This window comes from Diabrotica virgifera, chromosome 7, assembly GCF_917563875.1.
Source record: "Diabrotica virgifera virgifera chromosome 7, PGI_DIABVI_V3a".
NCBI lineage: Eukaryota > Metazoa > Arthropoda > Insecta > Coleoptera > Chrysomelidae > Diabrotica > Diabrotica virgifera.
The window spans coordinates 101,767,224-101,790,335 of NC_065449.1; the positions used below are offsets into that span (position 1 = coordinate 101,767,224).

General features: G+C 32.3%; 1 protein-coding gene across 2 annotated transcripts in view; it reads right to left on the bottom strand.

Annotated features, from left to right (window-relative positions):
• Positions 1 to 9,628, bottom strand: part of LOC114332390 (ceramide synthase 6) — a 183,083-nt gene extending 173,455 nt beyond the window's left edge. Inside the window, exons 1-2 of one of the 2 annotated variants that reach the window (XM_028282178.2) lie at positions 9,276 to 9,628; positions 9,099 to 9,219 (exon numbers count right to left, since the gene is read on the bottom strand). In XM_028282178.2, the coding sequence (XP_028137979.1) occupies positions 9,099 to 9,219; positions 9,276 to 9,463 (309 nt within the window). In that variant the 5' untranslated portion in view covers positions 9,464 to 9,628. The remainder of the gene's footprint in view (positions 1 to 9,098; positions 9,220 to 9,275) is intronic. The other variant, XM_028282179.2, reaches the window with a different exon arrangement.
• Between the last annotated feature and the right edge of the window lie 13,484 nt (positions 9,629 to 23,112).

The following is a 23,112-nucleotide window of genomic DNA, read 5'->3' on the forward strand; positions in this document are numbered from 1 at the left end:
CTGAGTCAGATTTTCTCTAATCTGTTCTGTCATCTTTATCGATATTTGTTCAGTGCAGTAGTGTGTTAATTTAAGAATTCGTTATTGTTGTTTCATAGGAAAGCAGTGTTTATTGATAGTTAATTTATTATATATTTGTTGTTGTATAAGTTGTTGGCCTCTTTGAAAGAATAGATTGTTGTTAATTGTGAGTTTTAGTTATATGTAGGTAGGTAAGTATATTTTACGTAAAAATATTTCGAATTCTAATGCGAGTATATAAAGTTTTAGGAGAATTTTTTATTCTAAAGATTTATTATTTATTTACGGACCGAAGTCCATTAGTACATGATACAATTAAATTAAAATGTCACACAAATTAGAAAAATAAGATCTAGTAGGTACAAAATTGGTAAATACATAACAAACAATAATAAAGAATAAAATTACTTGCTCTCATTTAACAATTGATCACATTTTGAAATTGACAAATACAACTTATCCTAGAACAAAGACAATAACAGTAGTTGACAAATCAGTCTTGAAAGAACATTAAGTTAAGTATAAATGTAATTGTGTGGAAAACGCAGTAAAGTCGTTCACAAAGAAATCAATTTGCGGAGATAATGTGTTTGCTAATTTAATAGTTTTAGAGAGATAGGAACTTGAACCATAATTTGTGCGGTTAATGACCTCGTGGAAGGTGGTCACAGAACGGGTGGTTCTTGAAGGTACATGTAGACCAATTTTATTTAAAAGTGGGATACAGAATTTATGACCATGAATTAAGTTATATAAGAAGCAAAGATCTTTATGTTGACGACGACTCTGTAATGAGTCAAGTCGAATAATTTGCAGTAAAGACTCATAACTTTGACCAGTGAGATGCATCTTATAAGCATAATAACGTAAGAATTTACGCTGAACTTGTTCGATTTTATTAATATGACAGTTATATTGAGGTGACCAAACACATGATGCATAATCTAAATGTGGTCTAACCAAAGAACAATAAAGAAATTTTAAACAACGACCAGTCGTAAAGTCATAGCTGCATCTTTTAACAAAGCCAAGCAATGACTTAGAAACCATGCTATTAATGTGTAGGTTGAAATTCAAGTTAGTATCAAGAATAACACCCAGATCTATAACTGAGTCAACTAATTGTAACCTAGTGTCCCGTATAAAGTAAGAATTATTCTCAAAGTGTCTTAGTCGAGTAAAAGTTATAGCATGGCATTTGTTTGCATTTAGGTCCATACCATTAAGTGAGCACCATTCCACAAGACCATTAAGATCTGATTGCAAATTGTAGTGATCCAAATCAGAGGTAATTATGTGAAATAATTTAAGGTCATCAGCAAATAGAAGAAATTGAGCAAAATTGAAGTTTTTTTTATGTCATTTATAAATAAATTAAAAAGGATAGGTCCTAAGTGGGAGCCTTGAGGTACACCCGATGTAACTACAATTTCATTAGAGAAATAATTCTTAATACGAACTATCTGCCTTCTATCTAATAGATAATTTCGAATCCAACTAAGCAGAGGATGAGAGAAACCCAACTGTTCGATCTTATGTAAGAATAACGTATGGTTGACTCTATCGAATGCCTTGGAAAAATCTGTATAAATCGCATCTACCTGTTGTTTACTTTCCAATGCTTCATTTAAGAAGGAGGTATAATTTAACAAGTTCATTTCAGTTGATCTCCCCATAACAAAACCATACTGTTGTTCAATGATTACATTTTGTATAGTAGGCTTAATTTTGTCACATATTAAACTCTCGAATAGTTTAGGTATACCCTATTCCACGAACATACGCCTGTTTTGGATTACTTCGACAACGAATATTTTACTGTGCAAAATAAGAAGACCGAAAGTAAATTGCAAATTACATTGTTGTTTATTGGAATAATTATTAGCGCCATTTACTTTCGTACTTCTTATGTTGCACAGTAAAATATTCGTTGTCGAAGTAATCCAAAACAGGTGTATGTTCGTGGAATGGCCCATATAGTATTAAGGATACTAATAGGTCTGTAGCTCTGTACTCTGCTTCTATCTCCATTCTTGAATATCGGTGATATAAAACTAACTTTCCAAACAGGAGGGAATTCACTCGTTTGTAATGATTTTTGAAAAATAAAGAATAAGGGACGAGCAAGATTAAAACTACAGTATTTCAGTAACTTGGGTGGGATTCCATCAGGCCCTGGACCCTTATGTATGTTTAGCTGGGATAATTTGGTATATACCTCTGAAATAGATAAGTCACAACCAGTAATGTTGAAACTAGTGTTAGCCCTTGCACTATTTGGAATAGGACATTCGTCCTCACTATATACTGCAGCAAAGTACTGAGCAAACATCTTGGCTATGGTAGGACCATCGGAACTGGTTTGGCCATTATGGTTTAAAGTGTTCGGAATGCTATTATTGTTCCTTTTAGAATTTACGAACCTCCAGAAGCTTTTAATGTTACTAGGAAGTGTATGTTCAACGTTTGCTACAAACTGATTGTATGCTTGACCTGATAAGGACTTGCATATCGACCTCAATCTAGAAAATTCATTATAGTCTTGAGGTAACCTGGTCACTTTAAATTTCTTATGAGCTTTCTTTTTAGCAATGATGCAGTTTCTTAACTCTCGGGTATACCATTTAGGAAAATTGCCGGTATAAAACTTTTTCATTGGTACATAAACATCGATAGCGCCATATAAGACATCATAAAGTATATTGACCATATCATCTAAACTTTTGTTTCTGAAAATTTCATCCCAGTATATTGTGTCTAAGTAATCAGAAATACCTTGAAAATTTGCTGATTTAAAGTCGTAGAAAAAGCCGTCAGCTTTCATTTCATCAGTTAAAACATCTCCGCGGTTTAAATTAAAGCATAAAGGAGGGTGGAAACTATCGGAGTCAACTAATCCCTCATCAGCTTCTGCGACAATGCAATTTTCATCATGAACCAAAACTAGATCAAGTAATGAATTTACATTATTATAGATGTTATTGCGTTGGAAAAGATTTTGATAGGAACATATATGATTCATAATATTTATAGCATCTTCTTCGATTAAAGGAATGTCTGGAGCAGGAATTGCCATAGAACAAAAATTATCATGAGACCAAGTACAGTGTAGGTTGAAGTCCCCTGCAATACAGAAATGAGAGGTGGGAAATGTATTTGAAAGATTATCGATACTGTTATTGAAAGAGATATATTTTTCTAAAGCAGACTTAGGAGGAAAATAAAGCGCTCCCACAATAAGCGGACAATTAGTACTGCCAACAGCCACATATATTTGCTCTATACCTGGAAAAGATTCCAGCAGTCTACTAGGGATAGATGAGCGTAGTGAGGTGAGAACGGTCCTTTCTATATATTACATAATCAGTAAGATCAAGTTCTGAGTCAAATATTTGGTCATTTAACCAAGTTTCAGTAAATATAATTATATCATAACAAACTCCCTGCGAATTGTTTCTAATAACACAAGTTTAGTGCGCAATCCACGACAATTTTGATAAAAGATAGAAAAAGGAGACTTACGAAGATGGTTAAAACTTAGTTTTTTGTAACAATTTGAGGTACACCACGAATATACTTAATTATTAAATTTTGTTCGCCCTTGGAAGTCCGGTCTTGTAGTTGCGTCTTCATATTTTTCTCATAAGCTTGCTGTTTTGGAGTTAGATCAGGAGTTATGAATACGTGCGAACCTTTTAATGCTGAACGGCCCTTTAATATAGTTTGGACATCATAATTACTGGGTAAGACAACTTTAAGGCTTCTGTTACCAGACTTATTCTTCTTTCCTACTCTAACAGCCTTTTGAATAGGTATGGGCTCATTGGTAATTTTCATAAAAACTGACTTTACTGCTTCCATATCGTTGTTGGATTCAGGCATATTAAAGATCATCAAATTATTTGAGCGTTGTTGACGTTCATAAATTTCTGCAAGAGTATTTTCATCCGACGAACTATTCCCTTTTAAATTGCTTTTTAATATTTCAAGTTCATTTTTTAGTTCCTTGGTTTCCTTATCTTTTTCTTTCCTCAACTGCTTAATATCATTTTTGATGGATTCACTTCTATGTTTAGTTTGTCAATCTGTTGCAATAAAACAGGTATTTTCTTAAATGCCGATCGACATTCAAGACAAAAATATACTAGTCTTTTTCTGGATAACTACAGCTCTCAATTCTGATGCACATAGACCAGTGCAATTATCGGTGGCATGCATTGTTAAATGACAGCTATCACAAGTATTTTTACAAGTTGAACATTTACTGACCATAATTGTTACTGTTTAATTATATTCAACTACTGGCCTATGGAACTTGAATAAATCGAGTTTTTGTCTGCTAATGAGGTTTTACAGTTTTTGTTATATGTTTATAAATTCTGCAGGAAGTAATTACATCAAATTGATGCACAGAAGACACAATTTGGAAAATTCAACAATGGATCTTGTACAGAATTTCATACAGTTTCCTTTGATATAAAAATCAATATTTATTTTAAAGTATTTACCAACAGAAGACAGGATTTTGAGGAGCACTTTTTACACATCAACTCACTTCGACTGTGACCATGATAATATTATCAATATATCGTAATATCGTAAAGATATTATCAATAGTTTAACAAAAGGGAAAAAGTAAATCAAACGAAAAATAAAGTGAAACCTTTCAAGAAAAAGTCCATTAAAAACCATGCCAAAATTATGCGAAAATCGAAATTTGTTTCTCTTCACAACAAAAAATGATTATTTATTATTGTTTTATTATTAGATATTTCATGCCAATACCTTTCTAAGTACAGTAGAACCCCGATTATCCGTGCTCGTCGGGACCGAAGGGTGGCACGGATAATTGAAAAGCATGGATAATCCGAACATGTATTTCTTATGTATAATACATATGTACGTATACACATACATAGTACCTACCATAAAAAATAACAGAAAAAAATAAATCTTTCATTATGAGTCTCTCTTTCGTCATATAGAGTTTCCGTCAAGTGATTTATGATGACGCTATTTTGATAAAACCTCAAAAACGCAACTTGAGTAATAGAAAATCATAGCACGGATAATCCGCACCCGGATAATCGGGGTTCTACTGTACCTATCTTAACATAAAATTTTCACCCATTTTGGTTTATTTTTATAAATATCTATTTCTTAATAATAAAATCGTTTCCTATTACTTCCATTTAGCGCAACTATGATATTGTCAAAATATTAATCTTATATAATCTCAAAGATTACCACTGTTGCCAAAGTTTATGATACTATTTCCCGAAGTTATATTTTGTTGCTACCTGTTGATCGCTACTGTTTACTCTTAACAAAAAATATTTAGTGTATTAATGTATATTAATTGTGTAAATTAGCTGAAAGACTTCAGTCGATGGCCTTTTGGTACATTGTATCAATAAAGTATAATAATTCTCTCTCTCTCTCTCTCTCTCTCTCTCTCTCTCTTTCTCTCTTAAAATTTTTAGTACCTAATCCCTATAAGACTCTCTTTACTTTATCATAAGGAATGACCACAAACATTTTGAATGGTTTAGAATCAGCGTTGCCAATCGGCGGATAATTATCCGATTTGCGTACCTTTTTGAGAGTTGTCGTATCTTCTTCGTACCTTTAAATAAATCGGATATTTGCGTATATTTTTCAGTGTATCTACCATCCACCAAATCTTTCTCATCCATACATTGCCAACACCAACAACACATTAATTTTCTTTGGTTCCACCCAAATTTTAATACTGGATGAATGTTAGTGACATCCGACATCCGATACTTTTCATCTTTTGACAAAAGGGACATGTGCTAATTCTTTTGTTTAGAATTTAAATGCACAAGTGCCTCCACTTAAGGCATACTAATCCAATCCAAATTTCAGAAACCGTCTGCCCTCCGATGTTATTTATGAGTTTTTAGTTTTTAGTCTTTAAACTTATGAAAGCTAATTCACGCACGATTTAGTTTTATTTTCATTTTATGTAGTGCAGTGCTTAAGTAGACGTCTGTTTGAAATAATCTTTAAACATATTTTTTTTCAAATCCTGAGAAAACTAATAAATATTTTTGAAAAATTTGAACGCAGAATGAAAGATTACATTTTTACCGAGGGCCGAAAGTCCCTTAGAATAAACAAAATGTTTCTTTTAAATGAGGTATTTGAAATTAAAAATCACACTCAATATTCTCTTTTTCTTTCACCCCTGTAACTTATTATAATAAAAATTATCTTCAGGGATTTTCAGCCCTCGGTAATAATGTAATATTTCATTCTGCGTTTAAATTTTTAAATACTACTTATTAGCTTTCTCAGAACTCGAAAAAAATAATGCATTTTAAAAGCATTGACCAGAAATTTTGCGCCTATGCTATTAATGTAGCTGTAGTTTTTTTTGTATTGATTTATTTATTATTTATTTTTCTAGTACCTAGTTTTAGGTAGTTATTACGTTTTAATAAAATAATATTTAAAAGTGCTTTTTTTAAACTTAAATAATTATAATAAATATAACGATCCAAATAATCAAATATTTAGATTTATTTATTTATTTAGAATTTAACACTTACGATAATACAAAATACGAATAATATAATAATAGTAAGTAAATAGTATTTACATACATGAATTAGGTAATCAGCTAGGATACGAGATTTTCATCTATAAACGAAATTTTTTAAACTGTGAAACAGAGAATCCAGCAGATTAAAGGGCCAGTTGTTCGAACGCTAATCAGAAATGGAATCAACTGATCATTATCAAATATTTAATTACTGTCAATGTCAACTTTGATTGGGTTGCTGAAAGCATAATTGATTACAATTATGAGATTAATTGATTAATTAATCAATTATGTTAATAATTGTTACGTTAATTGATAATTAATAATTAATTAATCAATTAGTTATGTTAATTATCATAATGATAATTGATTACAATCAACTGATTGGCGTACGAACGGATTTTGTTATTTGATGGTTGTTAAGGGGACTAAAAGAATAACATTGGCAACATTGATTTTAATAACAGAATAATTTTGGACCTAGCGTACCTTTTCGTGACATATCGGATATTTTTCGAGCGATCATCGGATAATCTAGAGAAATGCGATTGGCAACACTGTTTAGAATGCATATTTAAAAAAAATTATTCAAAAAATCAGAATTTTTTAAATTTTGTAATTTTAATTTCTTTGGATAATAACTCCAATAAAAAACTCTATATACGTAAAAAATGATAGAGGACGAAATTTGAGTTTTTTTGTTAGCAAAAAATTTACTTGTTTTTTATTTTTGTAGGATAAAACATGAACATCAGACAGTGGCGAATAAAAGTATCTGACAGGGTAGAATAGAAGAACATTGTTAAGCACATTAAGCAGACCAAGACTCAAAAAGCGTTGTAGCGCCGTTAGAAGAACAAGAAGAAGAGGATAAAAAATAACCGAGATAGAAATGTTTAAATCTTAAGTTTTATTACTGCGAGACCTTATGACCGGGTCCTTTTAACCTTTTACACTCAGGTGCAAAAAAATCGATCCACTGAAAATTTGGCCATTTTTAATATCTCGAATTTCCTAAACCTGTTGTCCGATTTAAGTGATTTTTTACCATGTTATAGTCTTATTCATTAACAATATTGCTGTAATAATATTGTTACTAGACAAGTAAACTGTTGTTGTATACCAGGTGTACGAATCAAACTGTGTTTTTTTCTCAAAGTTTGCATCACCCTGTGGACTATTCTAGCATTTATAAAATACTGAAATTAAAACCCAACTATAGCCTCAGGTGTTCTTAATATTTTGTTTTTAGATTCATTCGCTTATGTTGGATAATAAAAAAGTTAGGCACTTTAACAACTGGCCATGTTCGTTATCAGTACAGGGTGTTTCTAAATAAGTGCGACAAACTTTAAGGGGTAATTTTACATGAGAAAATAATGAAAGTTTACTTTATAATCATATGTCTGGAAACGCTTCGTTTCCGAGATACGGGATGTTCAATTTTTTTTACAAACTGACTCATTTATTTATTGCTTTAAAACCAGTTTAGATATGCAAATCAAATTTGGTGAGTTTTAAGACATAGTTATTGCACATTTTTTGACATACAATTAAGAATTTTATATTCACATATATTTTTATATTCATAGTTAGTGAAAAAATTATCACATTTATTAACTGAATTGCAAATACAAATAACAGTTATCCAAGAACATTCAAAAGCCAGCTCTTTAAGTTAATGATGACATTTTCAAGTAGAATGACGTAGAATTTCGCGTAGTATTCTAGTAATGTTTACATGTCCATACCAGTGTGAATTTTACTACACGTAATTTGCAGTGTAAAGACAGAAAAAGTAGGGATAGCCGTAAAATATTTGCGAATTATGTACCGATGGCCTTAATAACTTGATATAACAAATTTTGCTAAGAGTTTATCCCTCTATTGATTTATGGAGTTATTTTTAATAAAATAATTTTCACCCTTGAGAAGGGGTGGGATCCACCCTCAAGATAAAAGCTTAAGTTGGCACCATATCACTTTTGTTTCTTGAAGTATCCTCTAACTACTCACCAATTTTCATGCAAATGGATGGAGGATCAACGAAATCAGAGGCTAATAGCTCATGTCCACCTTCAGTGACTGCATTATTTATAAAATGTAAACACACACTTATTTTTATTAAACGTAAATAAAAATGTGAACTTCCATAATTGTTTTTCGCTCATTCATACATAATTGCAATTATGATAAAACTAAGGACCAGTGATCTACTTATAGGATGGGTCAAAATTAAATGCAAATAAATAAAACAATGAATAGTTTCATATTAAGAACAATATTACTTTATCATTATTTAGAAGATAAAAGTAATAAGTAATTATAATTTTGAAATTTGAAAAAAAAAATAACTTTGGCATTAAGTAATGGGTTAATACAAATATTTATAAAAAAAAATACTAATTTAAAATCTAAAATAAATATGTATGAGTGTTACGGATGAGGGGGTTAATGGTTTAGTCATTTATAAGGTTGTTTTGTTTTTATAAATAAAACTAAAAAGTACCTGTTTATGTTTCCACTTTTTTGACTGTGTATATGCTTTTTCGAGAACAGGATTATCGGGTGTCTTTTTTGGTCTATTATTTTTTATTCCTAATGATACTCCAACAGGAGCAAACCAGTACCTAACAAGAAGTTCATATTACTATGTTAATTCTAAAATGGTATTAACCTCACTTACTTTTCTAATATATATCGTAAAAATAACAGTACAAATGCCATCGGCAAAGGATAAAATAAGTGTTTTGGATCAGCATGACGAACATTAGGATCCGCATCAGGAGCTATGTCTTTCCAAGTGGTGTTAGGGGGTAACCAAACGTGCTCACACCAAAACGTTTCCATGAAAGTTCTATAGTAATAGGCCATTTTTAATCTTTTCTGTTAAATTCTATTCCGATTAAAACACTATGTTCATATTAATCACACAACTACGTTCAAAATTCTCCAGATTCTTTTGACTTAATTTTGCCGAACAACACCCCTCTATGTCATATCATTTTGGACGACCAACAAAAAGTGACAGTGACAGTTATAAAAAAGGAATGACTAATAAATTAGTGGCGCGATCTGTAGGCAGCACATACGCTCACGCGACTTTTATTTCAGTAGTTCTGAAACTGTTTTTTACGCCATGTAAATTGCCTAAATGTGGGCTACCCATATCAAAATCAAAAGTATAACCTTTGTATTGTATTTCATTTTTATTTTTATAAACCAAGTATATAAATAAAATATATTTTAACCCTCTCGATACGAATTTCTTAACAGGGCTGGGATATATTGATCCCAACTACATTAAGGTGTGGGATTACGTTATCACCGTCAGGGCCTATTTTACCACTAGGCCCATGAGGCCCCTGCCTCGGGCCCGCATTTTAATGGGGCCCGAATAGATCACCAAAAGAATATTTTTATTGAAAAAACAAATTAATATTTCAAAATTATTTAATTTTAAGAACAGAAAATGATAACAAATTTGGTTAGAGTTATATTCATAAAGTTCATAAACCATAAACCACTCTTATCATAAAACTGCAATAAGAGTAGGGAGTAGGTAGATTGCCTTGTCGGCATTTTAAAAATAAGCAAAATTTAAACACCCCTCCGAAGGATTAACAAGAGGTACGAATTACAAGATACTATTACAAGATATATTATTGTCATAATATTTATTCAAAATGCACTTTTAAATTTAATATATAGTTTGATGTTTGATGCCGTTTTTTGCAAAGATAAAGTTTTGCTTGCTTGTATTAGTTTTCAGTCCTGTTCTTTTTAAGTTAGCTCAACTAATCTATTCATTAATGAGTACCTAAATAGTCGTTTTATTAAATTTCTTTGAACACTTATTTTTCTTAACTAAGTAATCGTTTCGTTATTATCATGAGTTACAAACATTTAAGTAGCAGTGAAAAAGGAAAAAACCAAAAATCAAGAGAACAGGAACGCCAGGCACAAAAAGATGCAATATTATCATATTTTACAACCCACAACAGTGTGCAAAAAGGAAGTTCGTCCTTTCGTCCTGTTCTTCTTCTTCTATGGCAGTACAGCCCAAATTGAGCCTTGGCCTCCTTTATTTTTCGCCTCCAGCATTGTTTATCTGTCGCTGCTTCTCTCCATACATGGACTCCTAAAAATGCTTGTGCATGGCTGCTTACTGTGTCTTCCCAGCGCTTTCTTTACTTTCCAACCGCTCTCTTTCCCTTCATCCAAGCGTTCAGTGCTCTTTTTGGTAGCCTAACCTCTCCTATTCTTATCACATGTCCAGCCCATTGCAATCTTTGTATTCTGATGAAGTTTGACGGGGCGTTTCCTTATAAAGTTGATAAAGCTGGTTGTTGTATCGAATTCACAGGTCCTCGTTTTCTCCTCAGTACTTTACCTTCGAATGTGTCGAGTTTGTTTTTGGATGTTTCTTTCAAGATCCATGCTTCACTGCCATAGCATGCTATTGGTCGAATTAAGGTTTTATAGATTCTCATCCTTGTATTTCGGTGGACACTTTTAAAACGAAATATATGGGAGAGGGCAAAATAAGCTCTGTTTGCCTGTGTTATTCTCCTCCGTATTTCTCTATCTTCTAATCCATCGGCATATATTTCTACTCCCAGGTATGTAAACTTTCCAACCGTTTCAATGTCATCTTCATGTATAATGCTTTGTGGGACTATATTTCTTCTCGTCTGTATCATTATTTTTGTTTTTTTGTCTGTGTTAATTTCCAAACCCAACCTTTTCGTTTGCGTTTTTAACGCACTACTCATAATAATAATATCATCGGCATAAGCGGCCAGTCAGTAGGTTTCCTCGTCCAGTCTGCATTTGCCTAACCGCATACTCCAGTGCCAGGTTAAACAATGTTGGGGCCAACCCATCTCCCTGCTTTAGTCCCTGCGAAATTTTGAAAAAGTCTGTCCGGTGGTTTTGTATTCGTACACATGCCTGAGTCTCATCCATTGTGTCCTTAATGAGCCTAATTAGCTTGTGTGGTATTGCGAATTCAGCCAAAGTATAGTCTTTTCCTTTCGACTAAGTCGTATGCCTGTTTGAAGTCTACAAACACGTTGTGAACATCAATGTCGTGTTCCCATGTTTTGCTAAAAACCTGCTTGACTGTAAATATTTGGTCCATTGTCGATCTTCCCCGTCTGAAGCCCGTCTGAAACTCTCTAATAATTTACGTGAGGACTTTATATGCTGTACATAGTATAGAGAAACTCTACGGTAGTTTTTGCACTTCAAACAATGTTTAATTATTGAAATATAAATTTTATTTATTGCAATATTAAATATTAAAATTTTTATTAATTAAAAATTGCAATCTTAAAAATTTAAATTTTTGGTGCAACTATATTTCTATTAAATAATTAATACATTTAAAAAAGTTATTAATATTATTACTATTTATATAAATTTTTGATAGGGTTATGTTGGATAATAAAAAAGTTAGGTACTTTAACAACTAGCAACGTTCTTCATCAATACAGGGTGTTTCTAAATAAGTGCTACAAACTTTAAGTGCATTCTGCATGAAAAAATAATGACCGTTTGCTTTATAAACATATGTCCGCAGATGCTTCGTTTCCGAGATACAAGATGTTGAATTTTTTCTTACAAACTGACGATTTATTTATTGCTCTAAAACCGGTTGCGATATGCAAATGAAATTTGGTAGGTTTTAAGAGGTAGTTATTGCGCATTTTTGGCATACGATTAAGAATTGTATATTCACCATTGGCGTACATACGGGTAATATGACTGGGTAATATGACCCGTATGCACGCCAATGGTGAATATAAAATTCTTAATTGTATGTTAAAAAATGCGCAATAACTACCTCTTAAAACCTACCAAATTTCATTTGCATATCTCATCCGGTTTTAGAGCAATAAATAAATCGTCAGTTTGTAAGAAAAAATTCAACATCCCGTATCTCGGGAACGAAGCATTTGCGGACATATGTTTATAAAACAAATGGTCATTATTTTTTTATGGAGAATTACCCCTTAAAGTTTGTCGCACTTATTTAGAAACACCCTGTATTGATGAAGAACATGGCTAGTTGTTAAAGTACCTAACTTTTTTATTATCCAACATAAGCTAATGAAACACAAAGCATAATGTTAAGAAAGCATAAGGCTACAGTTAAGTTTTAATTTCAATATTTTATATACGCCAGAATATTCCACAGGTGGTTCTAAACTTTGAGGAAAAACACACTGTCAGTGTTACACCCGGTATACAATTACACTTATCTGTTTAGCAACAATATTATTACGTCGATATTTTTGAAGAACAAAGCTATAACATATTAAAAAAATCACTAAAATCGGACAACATGTTTAGGAAATACAAGACATCAAAAATGTCCCATTTTTAAGGTGGTGCGTTAATTTTGGTGCTTAGTGTATACAGGGTGTAACAAAAATACAGGTCATAAATTAAATCACTTATTCTGGGACCAAAAATAGTTCGAATGAACCTAACTTACCTTAGTACAAATATGCACATAAAAAAAGTTATAGCCCTTTGAAGTTACAAAATGAAAATCGATTTTTTCGAATATGTCGAAAACTATTAGAGATTTTTTATTGAAAGTAGATATGTGGCATTCTTACGGCAGGAGCATCTTAAAGAAAAATTATAGTGAAATTTGTGCTCCCCATAAAAATTTTGTAGGGGTTTTGTTCCCTTAAACCCCCCCAAACTTTTCTGTACGTTCAAATTAAATTATTATTGTGGTACCATTAGTTAAATTCAATATTTTTAAAACTTTTTTGGCTCTTAGTATTTTTTCGATAAGGCTGTTTTTATCGAGTTGCGGCTTCTTTTTTAATATGTTTACATAAAAATTTTATGGGGGTTTTGTTCCTTTAAACCCCCCAAATGTTTGTGTACGCTCCAATTAAACTATTACTGCGATACCATTAGTTAAACAAAATGTTTTTAAAACTTTTTTGCCTCTTTGTATTTTTTCAAGAAGGCAACTTTTATCGAGATATGGCTTCTCTTTTAATACGGTTCAAAATATACCTAAAAATGTAAATCATACATAAATTTTCATATTTTTACCAAGTCTCCATAATCGTACTTAACCATATACAAATATGTGGTGGATTTGACAAATATTTAAAATATCTCGATAAAAACTGAATTTTCGAAAAAGTACTAAGAGCCAAAAAAGTTTTAAAAATATTGTGTTTAAGTAATGGTACTACAATAACAATTTATTTGGAACGTACACAAAAGTTTGGGGGGTTTAAAGGAACTAAACCCCCATAAAATTTTTATAGGGTGTCCAAATTTCACTATAATTTTTTCTTAAGATGCTACTGTCATAAAAATGCCATATGTCCATTTTCAATAAAAAATCTTTAATAGTTTTCGATATATTGGAAAAAATCGATTTTCATTTTGTAACTTCAAAGGGTTGTAACTTTTTTTATATGCACATTTGTACTAAGGTAAGTTAGGTTCAATCAAACTATTTTTGGTCCCAGAATATGTGATTAAATTTATGACCTGTATTTTCGTTACACCCTGTATATAGTAGACAGAACTTTATTGAATAAGTTCAATCATTTCTCAAATCAGAACTCCTTTGTATTGTAGTATTGAAATAATCTTTTACTTCATATTATTTCAATTATATATATATTTTTTTAATTTACACTCCTAAAACATACAAGTAGCCATAGTAGTAAAATCAATACATAATAAAGAAACTTTAAACAGTCATAACGAAAAATGGCACCTGAAGTAGTTAGAACTTTGTTATTCCAATGCAACGAAATATGTATACCTATGATTATTAAATCCATGTTCCAATCTAATATTTGTTTGTGAGAGTGGAAATCTAAAGACAGTACCTATTAGGTGTACCTGACGTTAGTTCAGTAGGTGGAGTACATCCGAACCAAAGAATACATCAACGACTCGGATGTCCCCTTTTGAAAGGTCTTGCGAGTCTTGCCTCCGGATCAGTCTCCAGATGCATCCATAGTACCCAGTGGCGTAGCTAGCATGGGTGACACCCGGGGCGGTAATCCATGGTGTCACCCCAAATCCTAAAAATATCTAAGGATTGTTAAAATCAACGGAAATACTATAAACGTATGTTTTGAATAATGAAAAAATTAAGAATTATAGTTAATAAACCGAGGTTATTTAGCCTTGTTTGCGCCAGTTTTGCTCGCAAGTATTTCTTGATTAATTTTAGCTTACTAAAACATCTCTCACATGAAGTAACCGATACACAAATGGTTATATTAATTTTAATGCGACCATTAAGTTTGGGAGATATTCCATGAAAACCCACTCCACAAAAGGAACGTTAAAAAGTCTACAACTAACCATTTAGATGCTGTGATAATGGTCGCTTGTAAATGTGTTCTGAGCCTTGATATTTCTAGCACAAGGTCTGCTTCTGATACTTCTTCATGGTAAAGTCAAAAAATGTTGAAACAGCTAACTTCAATTGTTAACTGTTCGTGAAAATCAAAGTGTGTGTGTCTGCACAACATCGAACAATGAAGCCACATTATGAATAGACTTTGATCAGGTTTCGAGTTCAAAATTGAATAGGTCAAAACAATCCTACATATCCTGTTGAAGTTCGACTCGAAGTGTCAGTCCTGTATCGGTAGCTAGGTCACCATCCATTCGTCTTTGACGTCGAATTCGTTTTTCGGTGGGAATATCGTCGTCCTCATATTTTTTCGTGGCAACATCTATTGCTTCATCTATAATATGCTCACGTTTTTCTTCAATGTAAAATGCAACTATTTTGGTCGCAGATTGATCAATGGTTATGCCTTAACTTTGAAATTAAATTTGACAAAAATTGGTTCCTCTTAGAACATCATTCCAAAGGAAAAGATGACAAAGAAATGTGAAATTACACACGTCTGGCATCAATAGGGTATGTCTATATGCACTTCTGGTGTCTAAATTTTCTTTTTGATGACATAGTTCCTCAATTGCAGCAATAAAACTATCAAAATATTCTCCAAACACTTTAACTGCAGCATAGTGAGTACTCAAACGCGTTGTGGAAAGTCGTTTAATAGATGCTTTGCTGTGTTAAATAAGCACTTCCCATCCCAGCAGCTAGTGGAAGCAGAAAAAAAATTAAAAATTTTCCTCTACAGTTCTAATAAAAGTTACTCAGGATGTATTGTTCGCAAAAGAGTGCTGGCCACAAAAATCATTGGTATGATCAATACATCCAACGAAAATGTTCTTTTTGTTTTTTGCTTTAAGGGTGTAGGCGCAAATTTTCGCGCCAATGTGTTTTAAATGAATTCATTTTTTTCGAATCCTTAGAAAACTAACAAGTATTTTTGAAAAATTTAAACGCGTAATCAAAGATTACATTATTAGGTACCTAGGGCCGAAAATCTTTCGAAATAACCAAAAAGTTTCTTTGGAATGAGATATTTAAAATTAAAAATCACACTAAATTTTCTCTTTTTTTTTTCACCCCTGTAACTTATTAAAAACATTATAGAAGTTTTCAGGGACTTTCGGCCCCGGGAAATAATGCAATCTTTCATTCTGCGTGTAAATTTTCCAAAAATACTTATTCGTTTTCTCAGGACTCGAAACAAAATGTTTTTTAAAACATTTAAAACAAATTTGCGCGAAATTTTGCGCCTACGCCCTTAATAATAGCTTGTATTCCTCCATGTACGCCGCTCTTCACAGCTGCATTATTGTATCCCTGTGAACGGCACTTCATATATCAAGCTTCAATCATCAATTTCAAGCTTCTTGAGAATATCGTTATTTAGATCAATAACTGTTTTTTCCTTTTAACGGAAAAATCAAAGAAATGCCTCTTTGACCTCGACTTTTCTCGGTTTCGTGTGTATACAAAATAATATCGAATTGTATTTTGATTATAAAGTGGGTAGAGTTACAAATTAACGATTCATTCTTTTGTGAGCGGGTCTCTCGGGTGTCACCCCCAAAAGGGTGACACCCGGGGCGGACCGCCCACTCCGCCCCACCCTAGCTACGCCACTGATAGTACCCATGCCTACCAACTAAAACCACCTTCGGCTTATGCGCGTTGCAAGTTTTCCCATGCCGTTCAATCGTTCGCACAGCCTACCATAATATATTTATTTTCTGTTTTGTTATTTATGTTTATGTTTAAATTTTTATATTAAATTTTGATTTAATATTGATCCTTGCTGGTTCTTGCATCCTTGCAGATCGTTCTTTACTCTTCCCATAACCGTCTTGCGCTCTGAATATGCCTACTTTTATATACATTTCGGCTCTATCTCATTAAGTCCACAGCCAGCACAGTTACCATTCAGTGGCGTACCGATAGATCAGCGGGCCCTGGTTCCAGTTGGGATGCGGGTCCACCCGCCCAATTAAAACTCACATTGTATAACATGAGTATCGAGCATCTAGCCTATTGTATTGGGATTATTTTTATGACCCACCGTATAAAACTTGCATTTAATATCTCAGTTTCCGAATTTCTGCAACTTTGTAATTTACTTACAACTAATTCATGAATCGTGCTAATATAAAAAATACAAGTGTTTGAGTTAGCAGTCTACCATCAATATTAAGTATTATGTAACACTCAAAATAAAGTTGGTCACTTTTTTGGTTAAAAAAATCGTTAAAATCACCCCCTAATTAGCATCCCAAATAAAATTAATTGTTACCGCTCCACAACTTACATGACTTATGTATTGTTTATATGATCTGTAAGTTTTATCGGTTCAAAGTGCTCATTTTTGAAAAAAATTGGTTTTAAATTTAAAAAAATTATTTTGAATTTTTTTTTCAAAATAACTTAAAAATTATTGGTGATACCAAAAATCTCAACAAGTAAAAAAAAATAAATTTTGCAATTGTGAATATTTTGGACTTTTTGTTTTTCTGAAGACAAAAAATAACTATATGTATAAGATATGGCTGTTCAAAATTTGCATACACTCGTGATTAGTGATTCGTTTAAGCCCATTGAACCAACAAATCTGACATATGTAAACAATACATAAGTAAAGTAATTTGTGAAGCGGTAACGATTAATTTAATTTCGGATGCTAATTATAGGGTGATTTTCACGATTTTTTTTACCAACCAAAAAAAAAAGATAGCAACATTATTTTGATTGTAACTTACCTACTTTTCATATTAGAAACACTTAAACAAACAATGTACTATTAAACAGTAAGTTAATATTAACCCTATCGTTTTTCATACTGACATGACTGATCACTTTACGCCAGCCGTTTTTATAAACAATGAAACACAAACATTTTCTACATCTAAATCTCTAGTCATAATTAAAAACCGTTATTGGAAAACTAAAACAGCTTTTAAAAAATGAATATCGGAATCAAACCCCTAGGAAGATCCCTACAATCTCTATCCTTACAAAAGCAATCCCTGTGTTTCTTAATAAATGTTGTTTTCAAATTTTGTTATGAATAGTATAGGTATTCTTCGTTTTTATTTATAAGTACAGTGGAACCCCAATAAGTCGGCCCCCGATAACCCGGAAGTCCGGCTAACCCGGACCGATTTTCATCAGACAATCATTTTAATAAAAATGTATGTAATATAATATTTGAGAGATAATGTGTATTTGTGTAATTTGAACTATACGATAGTAAAAATGAATCATGGCACGCGGCGCCAGAGCGTCGTTCATTGTCTCGGATTATCGGAAACAACAGGCACGTGCATTCCTTTATTTATTTCAAAGTGTCTTAGCATTGTTCAAAAAAGACTAAAAGACTATTTAATTCTTTTTTAAACATTGGTCTTAGTCTCCACTGTTCTTAAATAACTTAACATTGTTACGATTCTGACCGTATTGTGTGTAGTACAGTCGTATTTTTCGCTTCCGTTCTGTAATCGTGCTTCAGATAGGTTTGTGTTTGCGTGTTTTTTGTCTATGCATGAGTTTTTTACCAAGAAATGAACAATACTCTATCCCTAATAGCACACGACGTCCTTTGGACGTCCAAAATAGGTCCATTTTTGGTCCTTACGTCCATGGACTATAAACGGACGTCCTTTGGACGTCCCATGTTGGACGTCCTTCGGAAGGAATAAATATGGACGTCCTTTGGACGTCCGACGTTGGACGTCCTTCGGACGGAATAAATATGGACGTCCTTTGGACGTCCGACGTTGGACGTCCTTCGGACGGAATAAATATGGACGTCCTTTGGACGTCCGACGTTGAACGTCCTTTGGACGTCCATACTGGACGAAATACGGACGTTTTATGAACGCTTATATATTATATTGGACACATTATACCAATTACGGGATCAAATAGCAAAATAATTCAATAAAATATTAACTTACGCGTTAACTTTACGTTAATGAAATACAGTCAAACCTGTCAGTAACGGCCACTCAAATGAAAGAACTATTGGCCGATATAGAAAGGTGGCCGTTATTGCCAGTTTTTGTAGTCTAGATATACAGTAAAACTTGTGTTACTGGCCACCTGATAAAATCGGCCACCTGTACTAACGGTCAGTTTAAATATTCCCCAAACCAATTATATTTAGACTACAAAAACTGGCAATACCGGTCACCTTTCTATATCGGCCAATAGCTTTTTCATTTTTAGTGGCCGTTACTGACAGGTTTTACTGTAATTGGTTTGGGGAATTTTTAAACTGACCGTTAGTACAGGTGGCCGGTGTTTGCAGGGGGCCGGTAACACAGGTTTTACTGTAGTTTAAATCGAAAAGATTAAATCTTAATTCAAAATTGTATATACAATTATTAGAATTATAAACAAACTATATAGTTTAATATCCAAAACATGTTTTTGATTTTATGTAATGTAATGAAAATCTTATTTGTAAATTATTGGTTACAATGTTTAACAATAGGAAATATTCAAGAATAAATAAAATAAAAGTTTAATCCTAACAACACAAAACATTCCAGGAATGTAGGTAGGTACTACCGTTCTATTCCGTGAACATCTATCTGATTAAATTATGGGTGGAAAGTTACCACAAGATATTCTATGAACATAGTACAATGTCTTCCTGGAGGGGTAAAATTTTCCATTACAAGGTTTTAAGAGAGGCCATTTACTGTTCAATTTGCGTTCATTTTCAAATTTGCCGCGCGAGTATCTATGAAGCGTCGCGTGGTCATTGGTCATCACTATTTTCATAAGATAACCGATAACCTAAAAATTTAGTAAAAATTTTGATTGGAAAAAAATGCATCGATAAGGGGGTGTGGGAAATGGAAATTAGTGGCTTTTTTGCTGTACTGTCTCCTAGTTTTTGCTCTGGGCTCTGGCTTAATCTCTTGTTTAAACAATTTTGTAAGTATTATAAAATCCGTTTTCAATTTTCTTTATTCTTTATGAAACGAATCATTTATGCATGCATATTATTACCTGTAAATAGTACCTATGTATTTCTTTTGATTTTTAATTGTAAAGAATAGAAAAATTACCGTTCATTTTAATTTTTTTTAGAATCAGCTGAAAGTGGCCCTACAAAAAAAACCAAGAAGGAAATGTATAGCCTTGTGGCTATGAAAGGCAAAAGAGAGATATAAAAAGTGTATTGGCTAGTTGGAAGAAAGTCCACATTGTCCATGCATAATAAGTTATTACTTTATCAACAAATATCAAGAAGATAGCAGGATCAGGAGCAACAACTTCATAAGTTCAAGAATATCGAGGAAATCCAGCTCCTCGATACTACTGGGCAAACTAGAAGATTGAAGAGGACAAAGCCTTTTGAACTAGTTTGAGTGATAGGTGATAGTGAAAAACGGAGCATAGTGCTTGTGTGCTGTGCCTGTGTATGTTAGAATAGTGCACGATCTTGTTAGATTAGATAAGAGACGCTATGGGGTAAGCTCTTCATTTTAAGAAACAGTAGTAATTTAGGTTAAATTAAAATTGCTCATTGGTCAGTTATGACCAGATTGTTTTTTTATGTTTGGCAAAAAGGACTTAAGTCAGAATTGCACATTGATAATGTTTTGATGATTTCTGGACCAGAAAAAAACTGTTGTAGATGTAAACTGTATGTACAGTAGAATCTACTACAGTACTGTAGAAATCATCAAAACATTATCGATGTGCAATTCTGACTTAAGCCCTTTTTCCCAAACATCAGAGAATTGTAATGTACAATAATTCTCCTATCTGCTTTTTCATGAATTTTGTAGGAGACGAAAAACCATTTTTAGGATCATCTGCTTTCACATGTAAATTTTGACATGTTTTGTAGTAAATAGATAGTTGAATTTACTACAAAACATGTCAAAAAATATATGAAAACAGGAGGTGACTATAAAAAAAGTTTTTAGTCTCTCTTACAAAACTCATGAAAAAACAAATCGGAGGTATGTCACATCAGTGACTATATCTAGGGAATGTCTAAAAAATATACTTTGATGTCGTAAGAACCAAATATAACCTACAGTCCATCTAATTTACTTACTGTTGCACGTCATTATCTATGCCAGAGATCTAAGTTGACATAGTTGCCAAAGTATAAAAAGATCCTGAATCCATTTTAAATCAAATATATCACATAATTATTGTAAACGTGGATTATACAACAAAACAAATTAATATTCAATGTAAATAAGTAAAAACTTAAGAAATAGAGAACAAGAATTAAGTTATAATCTTTTAAGATTTGCAGTGCAAGAGTTTTTGCACTGCATTGTTAATAATTAAAAAACGGCTCCGAACTCTTGGCAAAAAGCCGGTAGGTTTCTTTGTATAAGTATGTCTACAATAACAACTAAAAAAGTTGTCAGATACCTCGATTATTCCAAGTCGTTATAAAATTAGGTGAAATTTATATTTTTATAGTAGAGGATCTTTTTATAGTAAAGTAAATAATAAAAACAGTAAATATAATAAATAAAACAGATACTTATAGTAAAGAATATAAACAAATATGAAGTGTCATCACCGTAACTGTCAAATAAATGTTACCAATTTATTCTAAAATGTTACCTTCGTTCGATTACAGTTACAGTGTGATCCGAACAAATCTGCTTCATAAAAACGCTTTATAATCCATTTATACAAATTAAATGAAACATATTATTGTGTATTTCTTTAGGTTAACATTAATAGAAATCTTCAAATAATATTTCTACGCGTATATAATAAAATATGTCTAGTGGCTGTAATTCCAGTGTACTCGGCAAAGTGATTCTAAAAAAGAACACACCTACCGCCTAAATATTTCGTGTTGGTATCATGCGACCTCACAGGCTACGACGCGGATGACGCGCAACAGTTAGTAAATTAGACGAAGTATGTAGATATATACAGGGTGTAACAAAAATACAGGTCATAAATTTAATCACATATTTTGGGACCAAAAATAGTTTGATTGGACCTAACTTACCTTAGTACAAATGTGCACACAAGAAAAGTTACAGCCCCTTGAAGTTATATATATATAATAGCACTAAGGGCTTTAGAGGCCCATGGCTTGAAAAGTTTGTTTTTTTTCTTCATTTTCACGTTTCTTTATGTACTGAGATCTTCTCTGGCTTGATATGTGATTTTTCTCCATTCCTTCCTGTTATTCATTTTTCGTTTCTGACCCTGTAGCACCATTCTTTCCAAATCTTTTTCGACCTCTTGCTTCCATCTATTTTTCGGCCATCCTCTTCTCTTTCTTGAAGCTGTAGTGTAGTTTAGTACCATTTTTGGAGTCCTCGTGTTTGGCATCCTTTCAATGTGACCTCGCCATCTAAGTCTCTGTGCCTTTATCACTCATTTGAAGTTACAAGATGAAGTGATTTTTTCCAATATATCGAAAACTATTAGAGATTTTTTATTGAAAATGGACATGTGGCATTATTATGGCAGCAGTATCTTACGAAAAAACTATAGTAAAATTTGGACACCCCATAAAAATTTTATGGGGGTTTTGTTCCTTTAAACCCCCCCAAACTTTTGTGCACGTTTCAATTTAATTATTATTGTAGTACCATTTAAACACAACGTTTTAAAAACTTTTTTGCCTCTTATTGCTTTTTCGAAAAGTCAATTTTTATCGAAATATTTTGAATATTTGTCAAATTAACCACATATTTGTATATGGTTAAGTACGATTATGGAGACTTGGTAATAATATGCAGACTTATTTATGCTTTACATTTTTAGGTATATTTTGAACCATATTAAAAAAGAAGCCAGATCTCGATAAAATGTGCCTTATCGAAAAAATACAAAGAGGCAAAAAAGTTTTAAAAACATTCTGTTTAACTAATGGTACCTCAGTAATAGTTTAATTGGAACGTACACAAACATTTGGGGGGTTTAAAGGAACAAAACCCCCATAAAATTTTTATGTAGACATGTTAAAAAAGAAGTCGCAACTCGATAAAAACTGCCTTATCTGAAAAATACTAAGAAACAAAAATATTGAATTTAACTAATGGTACCACAATAATAAAATTGAATTGGAACGTACACAAAAGTTTGGGAGGATCTAAGGGATCAAAACCCC